General features: G+C 35.2%; 1 protein-coding gene across 2 annotated transcripts in view; it reads right to left on the reverse strand.

Annotated features, from left to right (window-relative positions):
• LOC140170323 (short transient receptor potential channel 4-like) overlaps positions 1–23748 on the reverse strand; it is a 290327-nt gene that overhangs the window by 21929 nt on the left and 244650 nt on the right. For both annotated transcript variants that reach the window (XM_072193690.1, XM_072193689.1), the window contains 2 exons: positions 9806–9993; positions 5950–6128 (listed from right to left, as the gene is read on the reverse strand). In XM_072193690.1, coding sequence (XP_072049791.1) covers positions 5950–6128; positions 9806–9993 — 367 coding nt within the window. The remainder of the gene's footprint in view (positions 1–5949; positions 6129–9805; positions 9994–23748) is intronic.

Consider the following 23748-nt stretch of genomic DNA (forward strand, 5'->3'; position numbering starts at 1 on the left):
GCCAGTTTGCATCGTGAATATATTTAACTAACTTGCTACATGTATGCATGGAGTGATGTTCCCAGTGGGTACACCTGACGATGAAATCACGTTGAAATTTCGACATCGAAATCGATTTCGACGTTGAAATCGGGTTGAAATCAGGTTAAAATGACGTTGTATTTGCAAATGGACTTCAACATGATGGACTTCAATATCAACGTTGAAATTTCAACCTGATTTCAACTAACCTCTAGGTTGAAACTTCGACGTTGTATCAACGTTGATTCAACGTTGAAATCCTAACCTGTGCCCACTGGGGTTGTTTGGTATCGGTAATTAATTCGGCATAATGGTAACAGCTTCTTACATGACAAAGGGAACCAACATGTATTGAGATGCGAAAATCACATGAATCATGTTGATTTACAAATTAAACGCCCGTGACGCAATTGTAACTCTACTTGAAAAAATCACATTCTACAAAACACTTACATAGTGATCCATTTGCTTTCTGTATTTTTTTCTGTTTATATTTCGTGTCGCCGTTAAACCCAGCAAATGTATGTCTATCAATGCAACATACATGAACATGAATAGCTGAATATGGAAGTGTCTTCTCAACTTTTCTCTGTAATACATTTCAGCAAAGGTAAAGGTTTTTGTACCTTGCCTTCACCTTTGTAAGCATCCCTATAGACAGTTTGCGCAGAAATTCAATTAGCCATCCATTAATGATAAAGCTAGTTGCTTCCGTTTTTTAAACCATTATAGAGTACGTAGATAGATATAAGAAGGTAATCTAACTATGAATATACAGAAGCGTTTCACGGTCGTGATGAAAATGCAGACAACATGGCTAATCGATAAACCAGTCTTCGATCTAGTGAGCTAATAAATAATGCTTAAGACTGACACCTGTGTTATTAAGACTGCCTTGTTTTGAAGGGATAATATTACAATGTCTACATTCCTAACATTCCGAATAGTGGGATGATGGATGTGAACTTGAAGCTACAATCAGTTGCATTACACTAGGATCCACAACATGTTCATCTATCAGGGCACAGTTCTTTAACCTCAATACATTTGTACATTCAATGAATGACCTTAGAAAATATGGGTACAAAACCTCATACTCTGCAACTTGAGGTCACATTTTGCACTATGATTGTTAGAATTGATGTTATTGAACTATGTCATTGGGATGAGGCCATTGTGGTCCATAGTGTTAGTTCATTTTACCTGTCATACATTAAACTAAAATGTTTAAACAAAATCCTCATACATTACTTAGGGACCGTTCACAAACACTTGTAAGGGGGGGGGGGGGGCTGATGCAAAACAATTTCATCGTGAAAATTTTTCGGGGCCCCCCTTTACAGATCTCACAAATTTCAGCCCCCCCCCCTTTTTTTTTAACATGAAAATTATGGGTCAACCCCAAAGAAAAGCATATAAACTCAATTTTCAGGGACAATTTGTGGTATTTTTTTTCAGGGCCCCCTTAGCAGGGTCAAAAATTTCTGAGGTCCCCCTTTGCATCAGCCCCCCCTTACAAGTGTTTGTGAACGGTCCCTTAAGGCCTACGTGCAGTAGGTAAAGCGGGTTTTGGCGTCTTCAACTGCGATGTAGCACCATCCCAATCATTTCCAGTTGAGAAGGTTTGTTATTTTATTTCCTATAATGCGCATGCATACAGCTTTCACACACTGATACATATTTTACTTTTGACATTTTCTATATGCTAACTAACTAACAGTAGTATGCTCCAACGGGTGATTCAAACGATTCAGTTGTAGCTACATAATATGGATTGATGTAGATCACTAACAAGGATATTACTAGAACGCAGATTTAGATATGTTTAGATATGCACGGTACGCATACACACATTATTCTTTCTGCGATTGCGAAGTAGGTTACTACCCAGATCGCTCTTTATTAGTATCTGTATTATTAAGGGGATACTACACCCCTGTGGTAAATGTGTGACTATTTTTGCAGTTTTCTCAAAAATTAATAACAAACTGGTAACAAAATTTATGTATGTTATTGGGGCAAGGAATCCAATTACTACACTGAAATTTCAGTGAATCAAGACAAGCGGTTCAGTAAATATGATATGCTAGTGGTACCTCATTTTCTATCACAAGTATCGAACCGCTTGTCTTTGGTCACTGACATTCCAGTGTAGTATTTGGATTCCTTGCTCCTATAATATACATAACTTTTGTTACCAGGGTGTTATTAATTTTTGAGAAAAATGCAAAAATAGTGACAAATTTATTGAGGGTGTTCCAAACATTGAACAGCCAAATGATATACCGTAAAAACTCGATAGTTAGCATATGTGCTTACTATCGAGCGTTTTTAAAACATGCAAACATAAAGAGCCCCATCCATAAAAGCGTAAAGTGGTTTGAGCAAATCATCGATACACATAGTTATATACGAACAAGTAAACCTGCAAATATGTGTCTCAACCCCATTAGATCACTTGGTACACACACAGTACAGCTCCGGACATTGGTACAATTTCATGTTTTCAAAAGCGCTCGATAGTAAGCACATATGCTAACTATCGAGTTTTTACGGTGTGTAAACGTCTATATCTACAGGTTTCTTTTATTTAAATACCCTGTTTCGGATACATCAAGCTTGAATATGCCTTAGGCCATTTGTTATTTCTATTTAGGGAGCAAGACATTTGAAATATTGCTGAGAGTGATGTGCTGGCAACCTCTCCTCTCCAGGGCTTTTACCATGTTTTTTTTTTTTTTTCGTCTGTGCCGGTCACAGCTTTTTGATTGTTTTTATGCGATGGTGTGCTCGAAATGCTGTTTTTTGGGTTGTAGTGCAATTCTATTTTTAACTCTGTGTATATTTACATTTTTATTTGCGTATTATGTGCTTATTGATATTATGAAATATGTTCTAAAGTCATTCTCCTCGTCGCTTCATATGTGCCTTTTGTCGTGCCTCCTCGTTTGCTTTTTTTGGCTCATGGAAAGCGGCGTGGATTATGACTTTTCTTTTTGCTTATATTGTTGTGTTTAAAATTTTGTTAATTATTTAAAATGAAAAAAAATTGTATTTGTTAGGCCCTTAAATTTTCTTTGTTTGTAGCTTAAGATATTTTAATCTGTTTCTGGTTGTGTAAAGCGCCTAGAGGCATTTGCATTAGGCGCTATATTAAATATGTCTTTATTATTATTATTATTATTATATTTGTAATTTGAAAGTACATCGTGTTATCGTAACAAAATAGTTTGCAGCTGCTGTGCGATATTTTAAAGTCTAAGAGGATTTATTTGGGGTAGTATTTTGGTTCGGTGTTGGTTCTTGAATCAGTATTGTTAAACTGCTCTTGAACACATGTTTATTAGGAACCATACTTATAGTTCTATGATAACCCAAAAGATGTATGTGATGTGATCAAGCAAAATCAGTCGAAAGTCGGAAATATTGATTTTGAGATATAGCCAAACAAAGGGAGTATTTCCTTTTGTTTCCTATTATTTTGGAAATTCTTTAACTGCTCACATCTGTTGAACTAATGGCTCGCCCAATTAAATGGGATTTTCTGGAAACTATTGCTTTGCAAATGTTGTTAACAATCCTATAAGAAACTTAAAATGGACTATGTTCGACTTCAGACTGATTTTGCTTGGTCACACCACATAATAAAAAACTTGTTCTTAGCCCTAATCCATATCAAAATGATGATTCCATATCATAATAGCCGCCATTTTGCTCTGACCTATTTATCATATCAACATGGTTACATAATATTATATAACAAAGCACGAATATTCCGAAGGCAAGTTTTGTGTTTTGCTAGTAAAATCTATTGATATGACATGTTATAAAGAAGCTAATTTTGATTCTGACCTATATTTCAAAATATGCCTCAAATCTGGAAGACAGCTATTTTATCTATGCTTTGCCGACCTATATTCATTAAAGCTAAAATATTATATGCAGCATAGATATTGAACTCTTGCCCAAATCAGACAATTATGTCGCCCCGTGATTCGTTGTTTAAAGTGCGCTAGGTCGCCCATAGAACCGTATTATGCTTTGTTATTTTGGAGATATTTTAAACATATTCACAGAACATTAAGACAGTCAATTATGCATATTATGTAACATTTTGTCCGAAAGCTCAAATTATGCAATTGATATGTTTTCTTTCAGAACTACGTGTTAGGCGATGGTTTATGAAGACACTCGAATATTGCATGCCGGGAAGGCACGATTCCTTACTGTGTCTCTAGACTTGCTCCAAGTACGCAGGCTTTCCGATGATGCATATTTCTATCAGTTCATTATTTATATTAATTGTTACATACATCGGCATATTTATATTATTACTATTAAAAGATCACTATTTTGATAGTGTTGATATCCCACATTTTTAATCAAAACCATCCTACATCTGGTTTGCTACCGTCGAATTTGTAAATACGTGGCGCTGGAGATGAATACACGTTTGAACACAACTTCCACGGAAAAATTAACATTATTCGAGTAGGATTTCATAATCGTAAGTAAATATAAAAAGATATAGCTAGTATTCCGAAAGCTTTTGTGCCAAATTTCATATATACAATATTATAATTCACTTTTTTATACTAAAAAGCTCTGTAAAAACATTTTGGTTGATGGATGCTAAATGAAGCAACACATGTCCTTGGCGAAGGTATATGTAACATACACTTGAATTTGGTATGCATGCTTATGTGAATATTCGAATATTCGTAAAAGTCTTTTTCAGTAAAAGAAGTGGGATAATTTGTGAATTTAGATTGATAAATCATCAAATGAAAATATACGTTTCCGAGCTTGTTAAATTACGTCGAATTATCTGCACTAACAAGATTCATTAAGGCACATGTTGTACTCAGAAGTTAAAAATAAGTACCATGATTTTTCTTTGAATTTTCCACACACCTATTCGAAAATATTCGGACTTCGGCCCGTAAGAAATTTTTGAAATGGTCTTTGAAAAAAAAACACGTGTCAGCTGGAATGGAACATCAAATGTACAAGCATATTTACATACTTTCCTATGACCTTACGCAAGTGATCATGCTCAAATATAAAACTAGAGAGTTTGGCCTTTAATATGCACCATCAATGTTATAACTGTGATCAATATTACTATTCAGAAATTCACAGTACACATCGAAGTCTCATCCCATTTTGCCCATTTTTTTTTCAAACTTGGACAGACGCGTTTATAATGCAGAGGTTGTTATGGGATATTATTGATTCTGTCATCTGTATTCAATCTCTGTTCGTCTCTCTGGTATCAAAAATACCATTCACATGTTCAATGCTTGGCTAGAACGAACGCATAATACAAGGTATATTTACAACAGATATCTTGACCGAGACGAGAACATTAACACATTGTGTCAGTTCAGTGTATAACATTAAGATAGTTCACCAAAATAATGACTACTTAACTTTATATCCCGGTTTTGGATATTGTTTGAAGGTTTACAAGTTGATGGAGCTACATACATCAAACAGGAATTGGATGGTTTATCAATAAAGTTTTCCTCTGTTAGCTACGGTAATATTTTGTTTAACCCGAGGAGATTAAGCGCGGATTGGGAGGTTGATTGTTAATTCGACATGCCTTTGTGCTTTCACTGCTTATAAGGCATCGGCAACACTGACTGAGTTCAAGATGGGTTCAAATGCGGTTCTCTTGCGAGGTCAAACAGATTTTTAAATGTCATTAAATGCATCCTACTTGTATTTCTTGTTTAAAAACAAGAAATACTAATAAATACTCTAAGTATAACATTGATCTACAAGCAATATAGGATTACATCCACAGCATATATAGTCAATTGGGTTCATGTTCAACACACAACAATCAAGGTGTAAAGTACTTTAAAAAAGGAAAATAGAATAAGGATAAAAAGTCTTAAATCAAGGCTATGTGGCTCTTACCTATAATCCATATCAAAATAAGCACCAATATTGAGACAGGTATTTGACTGAAGTGACTTGTGCCTTGTAATTCTACATCATCCTCAAGAGGCACAACCTTCGGTGGAATTATTGTGGTTAATAACAAGAATAATAGAAACGTGAGACGGGAACCTAAATCCATTAAAAACTTCACGTATCTGAAAAGAGAAGAAAACAATATGAAATTCAGAAGGTATAGGAACGCTTTATTCAGTGCCATAAAGATTTGTGTAATAGTGTGCTTTCAGGCTTTTCTTGATATTCTGATTGTCTATATCTGTGCTGTTGTTGTAATTTGTGTGTAGTATTTTGTTCTTTTGTGATATTATTGTTTTGTTCTTCTAAAAAGCTGCGATAAAGTGTCTTTGTTAATTATATGTGTAACAACATAGAAATAATCACAATACATGGCTACGATATAGGGAAGAAAGACACTAATAAGCTATTGTGTAACTAAATCAGCTATTATGTTACTATATACGATATTATTATGCAGCTAAATAAACTATTGTGTAGCTAAATACCTTATTATGGAGCTAAAACAATTGTGTACATAAATACGCTAATGTGTAGCTAAATAAGCTATTGTGTGACTAAATACGTCAGTATGTAAATAAATAACCAATCGTGTAAATAAATATGCTATATTTCAAAATTATAATTTGATTTGCCATGTGAAAATTGCAATATAATATGAAGACATTTGAAAAGCACGTAATTGTAAACCAGACAAATTCAAAGTAAATCTAGCAAAACAAAAAACTGAATCAAAATGCAATTCAAAAACAATACTGGGCCCCTCCGCAGAGGGCGCCACAAAAAGGACACGCGAACTCAAGCTCCCTTACGTCTTTCTTTGGTATACTAGTATTCCATTCCACGTCTCTCAAGTAATATCGCATATTATTTCACAATCAATGACAAATAGATCCCCATACTTTACCAACTGCCTTTTTAACCTACTCCAATTATATTGCTTATTACTGTTTTCTGAGAGCCATTTAAAATCCAAAATGATCATTATTATGGTACAACATGACAGGAAGTTATTTTGATCATCCTGCACGTACCATTATACTTTAATAATTGCTACTAGAAGCCGCTAAACGTTAGACGGCTTCCTGTCTTTTCGCGAAGGTTTCCTGTAGAATGTGAAGGTTGCTTTATAAAGGATTTGTGTTCTTGGTGAAATATATACAATATTACCATATATATGTACAATATGTTCAAGCTGATACCAATATGGCAAGTAGGCGACAAAAACAAAACAAGTTGCCCCTTTTTGTGCAAATGAACTTAAAAATCAAGATTTTTTTATAACATTTTGAAATACAAATAAATTAAAAAAAAAGAAATAATAATGGTAAATAAATAAATAATAAATAAATAAATAAATAAATAAATAAATAAATAAATAAATAAATAAATAAATAAATAAATAAATAAATAAATAAATAAATAAATAAATCAATCAATCAATCAATCAATCAATCAATCAATCAATCAATCAATCTGGGTCGTTCAGGCCCTTAGAACATGGCTTCTTTCCCGTCACCTTACCGGAGTTCTAAAATTCATAATTTCACGTGACTCAAAATTATGGATAATGGATATGATGTGTGCCAATAAGTAGGTTTTCCCCGTGCACCTGGTTCCAAATATAAAATGATCAATTACTTTTAGTCTATGTATCTATATCACTATCAGTTCAAACATATGTGGTGGGTACATCGTTAAGTATTACATCGTTAACATAATTGTAATACATATACAGTTCCAGGAGAAGTATGACTCTTTAATATTATTGCAAAAGAAGATCGAAATAGACGGGGAGATGTTTTTACCTATGTTTTTTGGATTTTTTTGATATGTACAAAGTGTTTTTATCCTTCTTTTAAATTGTGTTTAATATTAGAATTATTTCCAGAACTTGTAGCACATCCATACAAAGGCATGTGCAGAGATGATACAATGAGCTGTGTATCACGGTTGTTTGATATGATCATTTATTAACTTTTCTATCAAAGCGTTATATAATGTTCAATTCTAGACCTGGACAATACCAACAGCTATCACACTTATGTTCATTATATTTTTCAGCTATTCATCTTGTTCTGCCTTTTGTTAGTACTTTTTATTTTATAAACTGTACATTTGTGTGAAAATTGAGGGCGCTATTTATGTATATATTTTAAATTTAAATTAGGCAATTCATATGAGTTATTTCTTACATTCCATGATAAAAAGTTTTTTGAAAATTTCCTTCCCATTTGTTTCTTTTTTTCTGTTCTAATACCACTATACCGGTACAAGTGTCTACCCCGTCTAAAGATGTAAACAAGATTTCAGATAAATAGCGCCATCATTGTTCAACTTTTCTTTAAAATGGCACAGTTTTACATGCAATCAAACAACCGTGGTATTAGATAGATAAAACGATGTTAAAATGTTTTATTCGGGTGCGCCGTCGGATATCACATTACCGGTGCAGCCGGTCAATATGTGAAAACTACAGTACTGGTGTAGCCAGTCACTGTGTGAAAATGGTCAAGCTTTCGCACGTTTACAATGAGGGCGCCCTCTGTTGTTCAATTCATGTGTTTTTTTCCCACAAGGCAAAATACTGCAATACACATCAATCTATGGCAGGCCACATAATATTCTTTTTGAAACCCATCTTCCAAAACCTGTGTTGTTGTATTTTGCTATATTATGGGGCACGTTTGATAAAACATTTGGTATTAGATGCTTTGAAACCAGCGTTAATGCAGAAAAAACCCAATTCTTTCACGGACACCATAGGAATTGTTGCTAAACAGTTTGTTTTAAATCTCAGACCAAATGAGGGCGTACCAAATCAACTGATAGATAGTTTTATATGTATAAAAGCTAATAAACATGTATTTGTGTGGTGTGTGGCGGGATGTATTTGTATGTTGTGTTGTTTACCGGTCTGTGGGGGTGGGTAGGTTAGCTCAATAGAACACGTCGATGGAAAATAAGGAGATCAAGAGACGCGGGTGGAATAAGAAATCACGTATCAAACATCAGAACAAGGCTTGCAAAATTACTTTGCTAAAATATTACTAATTCTTAGATTCTTATAACGGTTCAATAAATACATGTCACCCGTACCATCAGTACCGTGGAAGAATGATGTACCGAACTATGAAGGATAAAAACACTTGATTGTGATCACATATGGTGTAACGAGCAATCATTAAAATTGGAACATACATGTAGCATCGCTTCCAATTAATGTACCGTACACTGTACAATTATGTTTTTTGAAAACAGCTGAAAGCACGATCATAATCTTTCTACGTAATAACGTAGTTCCTACTTTGTTGCAGGAGAAACAAATAAAAGAAAAAAATATTCAGGCCAGTTCAAGAACATACTTAATCTAACGTTATTCAAAAAGTCTAAATATGAATCGGAAGCACAGATTCCCTACAAATTCAAAATATCTACCAATAGTTTCTCCATAAAAACTGATATTTTGGTATCAAATACTCTACGCTCTACAGATGAGTTCGTGCACATGGATTCTCTTTTAAAGACCTACCTTGTATTTCCCTGTTATATTTGTCAAGACATTCAGGAAACGTTTGGGTAAGAAATTCAGATCAAGCAAATTTTCAAAATGGCGTCCAAATGGACCGCCATGTGTTTTTTTTTCCATTAACACACATTTAATAAAGTACATTACAATTGTGTAAAAAAGCGGAATTAAAAAAAAACCGTGGAGGGCGTCCTCCTCAGCAAATGTTACAATATGGCTTTAATCGGGGCACATTTACAGAGAAGGTATGAAAGTTATCTTATTACTTACGGTGTACGGACGAAATGTAGAACGTTTGCGCTTGGTGAAAATATATAAGCTAATGAAAGGGCTGGGTAGCATATAAGTAATAGGAACGACACGCCCATCTGTTTTGTCATTCCCCAATCCCTCATATATGACATGTGACCATAGAAACGCTTTATCAGAAGCTGTTGACAATGTGGATGGGCCACAAACTGAAAAGATGAAGATAAAGATAACAATACGTTAATACTAGCAAGAGGTTGTGTATTTTACACCAGAATTCAGTTACCTCAAAGTGGTTTACAGTAAAAGTCGTCATCTTATGAAGACCCCGTACATCAGGTACTGTGGTTCATTCTGCCAGAGCTTGACACAATTGAATACCTGAATACAAAACCCACCCAAGTCCATACTTTGGCCAAATTGAGTTATGCATAGGAAATTGTTGCTTATACATAGGGCTATCATACGTATAAGATAACAACACAAATCCACCCTCTACGTACGTCTATTGAGAATGTGAAATCCAAAAACCACTCAAGTCCAGGACGTGAGCACACATAATTATTATAGTGCCCTTGCAAACAGGGCACGATGGCTGACATGCTAAATTGAGGTGATAGCAACAGTGATGACGAAATAGGTGGTAAAAACGCAGAATAATTAAGCTGAATAGGAACAGAACAAGAACAAGAAGAAAAAAAAACGAGAGCAAAGGGTAAAGGATACAATAACTATGTGATTCAAACAACAACCCAAGTCCGGCATACAAAATGACCCATGTTAATCGTCATACCTAATACAGTTTAACCCACTCATTTGCATGTAAAACTTGCCCTATTTATCAGGTAAATCTAACTGAAGAAATTAAAATGATACATATTTTAGTTGTCTCATAATTACTTTCCATGGACTTGGATGGGTTTTGTATTCATGTATTCAATTATTAGCAATATTATTGTTTTTTGCAAAGGCATCAGTTTTGCACTCTTGCTCCAATTGAGAGGAAATTTTATTCCTCAACATGTGCTCTATGGTTTGTGGTTCAGTGCCTCATATTCGATGTTTAGATATCACCACTTCTTTTTTGTAAAGCAAATCCTTAAAAAGTAATACAAATATATAGGCTTGACAACGCACAAAAGAGCGTTAAGAAATAATCCATTCATTAATAACAAGAAGATCATTACAAAAATATTTGCCTTATAATGGCCGTTTTCGTGAGCTCTATGCATCCTCCATTTAAATGTTATCAAAAGGTTTTGACCAAAACCAAAAGACGTTTATACGACGTTTTAAAACAATTTTTTTTCTGGGAGATTGTATGTTAAAAGTGTACATTACGTAATAATACAATACAATTTTGTCTCCTTCTAAGACAAGCAAATGGGAAGTTTTTGGAACAGCAGTATTATTTGTTTATTTTGTGTAAATTGTTTCCCCGAATCAACCCTTAACCGGTTCAATGTCCGGATACAATGGTGATAGGTGGGATTTTATCATAACGAGTCTTCTAGACCTTGGATTGTTTGAAATGGGAGTAAGGTAAGCAACAGCAAATGAGGACAGGTTCTATTGCACATCAATCCCTCTCGTGCGAATATCACTCTTTATTAGCAAAACCAAGGTCGCAGCAATCGGAGCACACCTTTTTTTCTGATTTGCAGTAATTGATGTGAGATGTTTTAAAGCTTAAAGATCAAATGTATCAAAATTATAAAATAATAACAGCCTGACCATCATGTGTTTAAAAAAGGTTATTTACTTCTTTTGACCGAGATGTTTGGAAACAGAAAACAAGTGGATACGTTAATTCAAGTTTATAGTTCAAGTTTGTTTTCATCTCAATCCAAATGGAAAATGTGAGATAAAGAATACATGAAGAACGAAGAGACGTGAATAACGCAAAGACGCAAAGCGTGAAGCTTGTGGCACCCAATCTGAACAAGGTGGAGCTTACACTTCTACACTACAGTATTAATGTGTACAATGATGAAATCATGTGGCCAAAATAAGAATGGAAAGAAATATAATTGTATGGAAGCATTAAACCCGATAATAATACTCAAAAGTACAATAATATATAACATATTTTATCACAATGCTGGATGAAATGAGTAGCATAAAAAGAACATGTTGATTAATGTATCGACTTCCAGTGACCTTCGGTTTATCTGTGAAAGAAGCAGGCATTTTATCAATACATGAATCACGAACATTCATTACTTGTACATTTCCTGACATTCATTCATTGCTTCAGGACCACTGACACTATTTTCCCAAGACTAAGAGTTTGAATATAATTCATATGGGGATATTCCTTTTGAAATCTTCACCACCCCTGTGGAAGATTTAGAGAATAAAGGTATTGTTTTTAGCCGCTGGAGTGCATCTATCGTCTCATATAACACGGACGACATCATACCTTTATTCTCATTCTTAAACATTTCAATGAAAATCAATATATTATTCATAAGTATACCAAATTTTAACCAAATTAAATCCTACATTTTACAAGGAATTACCTAGGGCTTAGAATAGATCAGTCCTGTCGTTGCTATGCACATTCCGATTGGTTCAAATAGCGCGTACGAGTATCGCGTCGACACGCACGCGCTAAGGTGTGTGATATCGTGTCATATCACACGGGTAAGAACCAATAAGATTGCAAGAACATTCTCAAGTGTTTAAGAATTTGGAAATATCTTCTATAGGCATGCAGGGGAGTACACACGGTCAGCATGGAGTGAACACGGTCAGCACCATTAGAATCTCATACACCTGAATCTCCCACATAGAATCTCCCATAGAATTGGTTAATAAGCTGATTCCATCTAACATTCATACTCCCCTGTGGAAGATACTTTCCAAATTTCCACATGGGCAGTGTGTGTGTTTTATATGGAATAGCTCAATACGGAAATGACTCAGTTTGGGAGGTTAAAGGACAACAAGAAGGTCATCTTTTATTTCTAAAACCATGGACGTCTTAAAATGTTCCAGTCAAACCCAACATAACGAGTTTCAAATTGCGTACCATCATAAACAAGTTTCAAAATAAGCAGACACCCAGGAGACATTTACCCAATGGTCAGAACATTTTGGCACCTGGTTCACACCAAAATCATATGAACATGGTAGGTAAAGCAGATCTTGTATTTAATGAAAATGAATCCTAGCGCTTTAAAAATGGCCCCTGGTTCAAAATCACATGACCAGGAGCTGCGTTTTCCAGATCTGGTCCAGATCTGTTATTTTGAGGCTTGGTCATAAAGCTAGCGAATCAAAAATAAATGATACAGCCTGTTTATACATTAGTAACAAAAAATCCGTTTGCATACTTCATTTACGTCGTATTATCTTGAAAATAAAATCACCCCACCAACGAACAAACAGTCAAATCTGTCTTTCAGGAGATAGAGTACGTACAACGTTTTTGACGGTCATTTTTAAGACTATAACACAACACACATAAGCTGAATTTATACTATATCGCTGAGCGATGAGCGATTAGTTTATAACCAATGCTGCGTTGGGAAAAGCGCGCTACCTCATGAGATTGGTCACATACCAATCACTCGTCACTCATCGATGGGAGTATTAATTCAGCTTTAAACAAATGCTGACATTAAATGAAAAATAAATCTATTACTTTTTTCTTGGCATGATATGGTAAAATAACATTCTCGCTATTAGTTTCTCTTCAACTAATAGGTATGCTATTTGTGTAATCTCGAAAGTCTAGACTGAGTACGACACATTAAGCCTATATGTCTTGTATCTTACATGTCTAGATTATAATCAAATGTAAAAGTATTGTATGTAGCATCTAAAGGGCAAGTCCAACAAAGCGTGTACACTGTTACGCAATATAGAAGTTCTTGTACGATATTTATTTTGTCATATCTAGCAATATGTGTATAAACTTACCACAAAAATCAAGACTCTAGGTGCTGCAGTTTTGTCAAAATCCGAGATTTTGAATAAAGCGCAGGAGCCGTCGTTTAACGGGGGAAATCACTATTTGGTAGATGTTTACATTTTAACTATGCCGTTGAAAGAAATGAAACCACAATTGGAATATTCTTAGACCTTTCCAAAGCCTTTGACACTATCGACCATAACATATTAATTCATAAATTGGAACACTATGGTTTTCGTGGTATCGTACTTCAGTGGTTCACTAATTATTTAAGCAACAGAAAACAATATGTACAATACAACTCTTGTGAATCAGAACTTAAAGATATTATTTGCGGTGTACCTCAAGGTTCTATACTGGGTCCCTTATTATTCATTCTCTATGTAAACGATATTATCAACACATCAGATGTATTAGACTTTATATTATTCGCAGATGACACTACTATTCTGTACTCACATAAAGATATTGAAAGTAAATATCAATTAATTAATAATGAATTGAAAGAAATTAGTAATTGGTTCAAGTCGAACAAACTATCGGTAAATGCAAGTAAAACAAATTACATGGTTTTGGGTACACCACATATGACATCAAAAATAAACTCAACTGTGTGTGATGTATCTCCTGAGATCATTTTAGATGAGACAGTTCTGGAACGGGTTACTAATACAAAATTCCTGGGTGTGATTATCGATGAATGTTTGACGTGGAAATACCATATAAACTGTATAGCAAAAACCATCTCGCGAAATATTGGAGTTATGAACAAACTTAAATTTTATGTACCTGATCGTATCCTGTATTCTCTATATTGTACTCTTGTTTTACCTTATTTAAATTACGGAATATTGATTTGGGGGGATACGTGTAAAACATACTTGGATAAAATTATGAAATTACAGAAATGGGCTGTGAGGACAATAGCAAATAGTCATTATAGAAGCCACACTGCTCCCTTATTTGACAAATACAATATTTTAACTCTTGCAGACACCTACAAACTTGAATTGGGGGTATTTATGTACAAGTACAGTAATAATGAATTACCGGGCGTATTTGATGGCTTCTTTACACTACGTTCCAATATTCATAATTACCAAACGAGAAACGCAGATAAATTCAACTTAATGAAGAACAACAAAACATTTACTGACCATGCCATTCGTACTGCTGGTCCAATATTATGGAATTCATTGCCAAACTCAATAAAAACGGCAAATTCATTGAAACATTTCCGTAAGATATATAAACGTGACTTGATCTCAAAATATGATTAATTCTTGAGCATTGTGTTTCTCGTTTGTTTGTTATGCTTTGTTTTGTTTTTTACTTCTTTTGATGGTAACATTTCTTTGTTAAGGGGGGTGACTTCCTCTGGCCTTACTGGCCTTCCCCTCCATAATTCGTTTGTTTGATATTGCCTTTGTTTTTTTAAATTTATACTTGTGTGATTTCATGTGAATTATGGGAAAATAAAATATCTTGTATATCTTGCATTATATAATACATGGTATAGGTTAAGATCTTTGGGGTACCTTGCAAATTGAAATTTGAAAATATCGTTTTTGTCAATGTTCTGTTACTAAAAATACACATAAATGGAGGAGGTTTTGCATTACATGAGGTTTTTCCTGCCCAACGACAAATATGTTGCTTTAACATTTGCTTATAATGCAGATTGCTTGTGAAGTATTGTTGTTGAGTTTCAGTTCCGTCTACAATAATTATGTACAATCTGACGGAACATCGTGGGATTTGATCTGATAGTATAAAATACTTGCCGCTGTTAAATTAAGCTTTCTTATGTGAATCTTTGTCTTGCTTATCCCTTTGTGAAAGAAAGGGGAAAACGGTCAAATGGATTTGAACAATAAAAAAAAAGAGATTTCAATATCATTGAAATTTCTATCCAAAACACCGACTTGTCTTGTGCCATAAGCTTAGCCTTTTGAACAGAATATCCTGAAATTGGGACCCAAAACCCGGGTGCGGGCGTTTCTTTGTTTGTTTTTTATTTTTTTGAAAACTCTAACATTTCCTCATGTTCCCACGAATTCTGCTCGTGGAATGTAATGCATTGAGTTTTAGTACCCCCAGCCCTGGAAAATATTACAATATCATCTTAAGTATGTTCGGTGATGAGGCACACAAAATGAGTTTTCATTTAAAACAAACCCCAGCCCTCTTAATTTTGTGATGAAACTTTAGAACGTATATCATTAGCAAAGTGATCAAGAATAGTAATACAATACGCTTGCATGAGAATAGCTCAATTTCACCAACTATCTCTGGCATGGTATCCGGCTTTGGTAGTCTAAACAATAGATCCCCTGAGGAAATCCGAACTAATCTGTTTAATTTGTTCTCAGTTTATATCGGCTAAGTCACGACTGGATGTAAATGATGAGTGTGAAATAGCCCTTTACTTAAGTTATCCAATTTAAGGCATGAATACCCACACCCTGTGTGATATTGTTTGCTACTGCCATAAGAAAGCGTATAAACATGATAAAGATGCAAAGAAATAGTATTGCTGCCATGAGCGTTGTCAACCACTTGGGAAGAAAAATGATCCTGTATCTGGTCTGTGTACAGATTAAAGTCGTGACAAGTTAAGGGATCTGGAATGAGCGTTTTGAGCGTTTCGACTCTGATGTGCTCTAATGTCCCACAATAAATACTGTTCAAACGTTCATACCCCATCCCTTAAGGAACCACATCCAATTTGGTCCTATAGAACTATCGGTGCCCGATTAGGTACCGATGACTCTTAGGCCATGTATCCATAGGCTGTGGCGGGTGCCCTTGCGGCGTTGTGGCCTTGTGACCTGGCCTTGTACCGCCCTGTATCCATTGCATGTTCACTTTGGCGTGTGCACGCATGTGTGCACCGAGGATTTTAGTCATCCTTCACCCCTCATGGGAGACATAACACAAAAAACAGTAGGCCCTATTTGCATTGTATTTTGTATGATAAGAAACGGAAACAAACGGTAGTGAGTGATTCTGCATACCTAATACTATTATATTAGAAACGAAACGTTGACGAGAATGCTAATAAAGCAAACAACGAACATTTGTAAGTGCAACATTTTTTATTCAAAGCTAAATGATGAACCCAACTACTGGAGATGAGAGCAAGAGTAGATCCTATTACGCGGGCAGTGGCTTAAAATCGTAACAGAAATACCAATGAAAAAAAATCACTGCTCATAATGTGACGTGCCATGTCAAAAGGAGATACTTTTGGGCAGGATCCTAAATGGAGAAATAGCAAAAAATATGCCCAGGGGTGACTTTTTCACAATTTGGTTTTTGCAAATTTGTGATGTTATTAATGTTTAAAATATTGTCTGATAGTTTCAGACCGGAATATAACTGGCATCTTGTATTTTTGAGACATTTTTCAAGGTAATTCCTGCTTTCAACATTGTCAATAATATTTTTAAAGACCGATATCTTAATTTTCAATTTTATAATACTATAACTTACGAACTCAATAACTTCGCTTAGGTATGTCCGATTTCATTGGGAAAACGGCGTTGTGGAGCAAAATATCTCTATATTTAAGATATGTAAAAACCTCAAAATTGATAACCTGCCCAAAAGTGTCTCCTTTTGACATGACACGTCACATATATGTGACCGTACACGACGAATGAGCCGTAAATGCCTCCCCGGTCAATTTTGTTTTATATCATGTTTAGAAAATATATATCATAAACTTTAAAATGGTATATAATTTGACTTCACACGATATCCAGAAGCGGGGTTATGGTTTGTTAAACTTTGCTCCTTCAACAAAATGGTACCTTTTTTCGTTTCTACATGTGTCTCTTTTTCCACATTGCTGGTAATACATTTCAAACAGTCTTAATTGGCGGTCATTGAACCCACCACTTGAACAGGATTTAGCCAAAGTAAACAAAGACCAGAGCTATTAAGAATTCTTTAGACATCTAAGGTAGAAGCTTATTAGCCTCTTCAACAATAGGATTATTGATTGGTTTAAAAGGTGTTTGACTATCTCAATGAGATACTTGTCGAAGCAACTTGAGGTACCGATGAATACGACCTTCGTGCACATTTTACACTATAACTCAGAATACAATTTAGAACATTTACGGCTCATTCGTGCTGTACGGTCACATATATGCATCACCCCAATCTTTCACTTGTTTTTACCTGTCAATATCGCAATAGCACCAAGCCCTATTGTGCTATTGACTGGTGAAAACAAGTGAAATATCAATAATTATAAGGATGACGAATTTATATGACAGGTGATTTCGGGTTTTTTTTTTCACTGGTCTTCCTGCTACGATTAAGGCACTAACACGTAATGCTGCTTCAGCCCACATATTACAAATAAATTCTGATCGTCTTACGACGTCTTTTATGCATATCTGATCAACAACCAACCACTCGGCATTATCACAGACCTGTGGGCTACTTCAAAGACATCAAAAGTTTCAAAATATACTCAATCTATGACGCATTACCCTAATTCGCACGATATCTGCTCATGGACTGTCTGGCCGGACGTCAACTATATATCTTCTATAATAAATAGAGGCTTATGTATCACCTGTTATAAAACTGCTGGATTATAGTAGTGGGTCTACGTGCTGCAAGAGTTACAGTTATACTATGATCAACTCGTAATAGGCGATAATTTATTCGGTTTTTGTTACTGCGCGCGTCAATAAAGTCCCAATTTATGGCTGCTTAAATTCACAAAATCGCTCGTCAGTCAAAGAGCTGTTCGCGTAGGTGGTGCGCCAAGCTGTTTGAACTTTATTCTATATCAATCTACGATATTCCCCGCCGATTACGAAATTATCAGAGTATAGGGTCATCGTATACTTCAATGTATTGCGGGCTCTGTAGCTCTGCAGAAGAGGTCAACTTGGTCAAAGGTCAAAGAGAGTCCCAACCAAAGGCAAGTATTTGAGTGGGAAGAACATACGGTCGAAGCAGACTACTAAACAACGCAGCAGATAACCAAAGAATGGCGTCTGTCGCAAAGGTTCGACCTACAAACAAGTCAGAACGCACGGTGGTCCATAATATATCCCTAGAGCAGCTTTATCACTCTTTTCAAAAAAATTAATGCACTTTTCTTACGTTTGTACTTTTTGTGTACTTGTACGTAATGACCCATTTGTGTCGTAATGCCAAGTCTTTTCCTGTTTTGACAGGACGTAATAGCCGCTAAGTATCGATTACACCGATATTAGTCTTAACAACTTCCTGTGTAATCGTCAATGACGTAGTGTTATTAATATTAAGGGTAAATGGAGTCAGGAATGAAATACAATGCAAGAGTAAAATAACCAGCAAAAATAGCTGGAGTAATACAAAATGTCATGAAATATGGAAGACTATGTTGGAAAGTGTCTAGCGTAATTCGATACTGTAGTGTAGCTTATATCGACGGGTCTGTGCAAGAAAGTCTACTGAAAAAGACACACATTATTTTCAAGCTAGTCTCCAGTTCTTATAAGGCAAATGAATAAAAATAAATCAAAATAAGTAAAACATTTGAAACGAAACCTTTCTGCAGAGACCACTCTATAGGTCTAACGTCATAATTGGTCTGGCTTTATAACGTTGGATTAGTACATGTACAGGGTGTCCCAATAAAATCAGAACCCTCATTGCGCCCTCTTTTTCTCCTATTTCTGAAAAGTTGATCAAATGTATTTTGGTATGCAAAGAAACCTTAAATCGTTAGCTTTAATAAACTTCAACAATTATTGCAATCGGCTCACAATTTTTGAAGATATGCCCTCTTTAGGAAATGTACCCGTTTTTCACTCTGTCCACGGATGAGGTTTGGCTACATCAAAGATTAAAACGAAACACGGTTAATGACATGGCTAGATAATAGCATTAGGCTTTTCACTATAAGTGAAGATCACCAGCTAACCTTCAATATCTTCGCAACCGGGATTATTAAATTTTGTTCATTTGTGGGAGGACAGGATGTTGATTCAACTATAAACTAAATTCTTTTGGCCAATTAATTTTAATCTAGTGGCATTTTTCAAACTGTATACGTTATTTTGATACACTCTGTATATTGTCTTCTTTATATGCGACGCATTTATATTGCGATGAGAAAACTACCTGAAGCACAATGTTGGCATTTGAAAATGTTATACAATTGCGGTCAAGGTGTTTCGCAATGCGTATACATGTATGTAAGTGCCATGTTGTTCCCGTTTACATAGCGGTTTCTGACATTTATTAGTTCTTGAAAGGACATGACACCAGAGAGGATGTTTTATTCCTTGCACATAATGCAATACCATCTAGTTTGAACTAATAGTATTTGATACATTAGACCAATATAGCCGTTTAGCTCACGCCAGGGATTATTCTTCTGTATAGACGAATCCAATTTCACGCATTCCTACACCTCAATGGCAGCCATAGCTGGATCCCCCTTAGGTCTGCCACCTAAAATGTGAAATGATGTGGCCTTGACGGGGACATTAAACTGCAGTCCATCACCCGTGTGACACGTCGACAAATGAATTCAACATCCATTTTTAAAGCGGATTTAATCCACCCAATTGGGCAGTAACAATATTAGGTAATTTTTGCATTTTTCGCATTTATTCAACCCAAGTGTCCTTGACACCATAATGAAGTGTCTAGCATGTTTAATGAGAAATCAAGTGTTTTGGTACTCTTCCCACATGGACAAGGAGTATTTTGTTTATAATTTTGCTTTTGTTGGTTATAACAAGAATGCATAACTGCGAATACTGACAAATCAAAATGATATAGAAATACTAGAGACTATTACGAAGATTATTCTGCATCCTGCAAACTTGTGTTAGCGCCCTCGTAGTCTAAGTACACAACATATTTCCTCCACTGTCCATAATAAACCGTGACTGTGTCGGCAAGATGAAATGTGGTCATGGTATTGCTGGCCAGAGATTGATTCAACAGATTCCCGGCGTGCTTTACGGGTACAATTTCCAATACACCAAAGGTGTAATTTTACATCGAACATATTAAATTGTGAGACTAATATAGTTGGTATCTGTACAAATTTAGTGTTATCAACAACTTATGATTTGCGCTGGTCAACATTTATTCTTAAAACAAAATACACATTCGTGTGAAGCATTAGAATTTGTAAAACATAGTTGTTTCTAAAATCAAAATAAAACGAAACGAAATAAAAATTAAACAAGAAGAAATAGCTCTAATCTACTGAAAAGACAATAGAAAGGAAAAAAATAGGTTTATTTAAAAAGCAAATAATATATTTAAATGCTCTGAGATGTGGTTAGAACACAGTCATAAATGATTTATACAAAGAGTGGAGCTATATTATACTGCGCCAAAAAGAATTCTTACATTTAGAAAATTAATAACAATTTCAAAACTGGACAATATTGTTTTTGCAATGGATGTACTATCTAATCCTTCACATAATGACACCAAATTGAACCCAATGTGACCACAAGAAGTAAAGTTACAAGCAATTGAATAGACAAAGGTCCAGTACAAACTGGCATATACAAGGCACAAAAAGATTCCAACAAGCGCAACAAAAAGACAATACACTTTCTTCAATGAAGCTTTATTTCAGTATTCAGTATTTATTTCAGTTTTTACTTCTCTGTACTTTTCATAACCTCCATTTTATTTGCCAGTTTTTTTTTTTCATTTTTCTTTTGTTTTTTAAATTAGAGGCACGCACAAATTAGCCATATATCACTCTCAACCCAGATGTCTAGTTTTGAATAGGTCAGTTTGTCACTTTTAAAACTGGACCTTAAATAATCAAATGCTTGTATCCAGTGGCGTAGCATGGGTCATCATATTGGGGGGGGGGGCACCGACCATGATTGGGCGGGGGCACATTGTCACCACATTGTCACATTGCATCAATGAGGTGTCATAATGAGCCAGATAAAATTGTGGTTTTATTTCCAAGTGTAAGGATACTTTTTTGGAGTAGTATATTTCCCCAAGTCTTATGGGATATGTCGAGTCCTTGATACGGTCTTGACCTTACCACACCACAACATCAATGCCAATATTTGATGCATATCCTGTACTGGCACATCCATTATTAAGTATTTAACGGATGGTCAAACTTTTACATCTACTTAATTACTTGAGACAAATACACTCCTCAAAAGAATTAAAGGACCAGTTGAACTATAATCGGCATTTTTGAAAACATTGGATATGATGATAATATTATTGATAATTGTGCTTGATCTTTCATTACATCACTTGTAAAGTTATGAGCCGATTGAAATAATTGTTTTGGTTTATTAAAGCTAACGATTTAAGGTTTCTTTACATACCAAAATATATTTGATCAACTGTTCAAAAATAGGAGAAAAAGAGGGCGCAATGTGGGGCCTCTTTTTTTGGGACACCCTGTATATCACAAGGCTCAAGAATTTGCAAAGCAGAGTCGTTTCACATAATTTCACGTATCTTTTACAGTGTGTTGCGAGTGCGAATGCTACTCTGCTAACATGATGGACAAACTGCCATGATTACATACCTTCTCGCTCGTACGTATCAATATCAAGCAATAAACATGGGTGGTAAATGGCCTCAGAGTTTTCTAATACCAATGCTGGATTTTCTCGCTTAACCCGTGCTTTATGTGTAGTAATATCAGCATAATGAGCAGCAGATAGGGATGGAAAGTAAGGTGGCCTCTCATGCGAGTCTTCATATAAGTATAACACGGCTTTAGGGCTGACTTTGATGTACGGTCATCAACGATGCACGAAAGATAAAGGCAATCGCTTTTTTGTGATTTTATCGATATTTTTATGTTCTTAAGTCAAGACTGTTGGACTTTTGCTGAACTTAGAGGAATGTATGCGTCAATTTTGTCGTTTTTCTATTATTATATAAATATATCCACGGAAACAATTATGCAACGTTATGGAAAATCTGAGTTTGGTATTGTGCACAATATAATGACAAGTCGTCAAGTGGTTAAGAAATGTATTGGAGCATAATAATGATGACGCACGCATGGTGAAAGCCCTTGTTATGTAATATTAAAAAATGCCCATGAATGCGTTTCATAACCAAATAAAGCACGTCATGGACTGTTACCCATCCAATATTGAAACACTGTTAAGCTTTGTAACAATGAACTTTGATATCAATGTGATTTAACCAGTCACGCTATATTAGTAAATGCTATATCTTGCTTACACTAATGCGGTGACACATGTGCACGTAGTCGTATAACGTGCACACCACCATGGAAAGAGACACGTACACATCCATCACACATTTACATAACACAAACACGCCCACATAACATCTAATTACACCACACAAATTCGCCCTTCGCCACTCATCCGTACAATCCAAGTACCCACACACACCCCACACTAGCCATTTTGCACTTTGCTACTTCAACAAAATGGTACCTTATTTCGGTTCTACATGTGTCTCTTTTCCCACATTGCTGGTAATAAATATCAAACAGTCATAATTGGTGGTCATTTCAAATCATCCCCAAGTCAACGAGATTCAGGAATGACCTTTCATTGTTAATTGTTGGTTATACATACCCAGACAAAATACAATGCTTTGCAACCCACCACTTGAGCCATTTAAGAATTCTAAAGTCATAGTTAGAAACGTATTATCCTCTTCAACAATAGGATTATTGATTGGTTTAAAATGGGTATGACTGGCACTAGTAGCAAAATGAGATACATGTAACATCAATTTGAGGTACCTATGAATACGACCTTCAAGCACATTTTACACTGTAACTCAGAATACATTTTGCCGACTTTACGGCTGGTTTGTGGTGGACGGTCACATAAATCACACTAGTATACATATCTATTTTAGCTATTATTAACATGGATTTTCGCTTCTTTATCAAATTATTCATCATTTTCAGCCTCTTCGTGATAATTTTCATCATTCTATAGATGAGTTGACTCCCGTTAATGCCTGGCAGTATGCGCACGCATCATCACAATTTCCATTGTTTTGTGTTTTTTTTGTCTGGCAGTAT

This window comes from Amphiura filiformis, chromosome 14 (genome assembly GCF_039555335.1).
Source record: "Amphiura filiformis chromosome 14, Afil_fr2py, whole genome shotgun sequence".
In the NCBI taxonomy this organism is placed as follows: Eukaryota; Metazoa; Echinodermata; class Ophiuroidea; order Amphilepidida; family Amphiuridae; genus Amphiura; species Amphiura filiformis.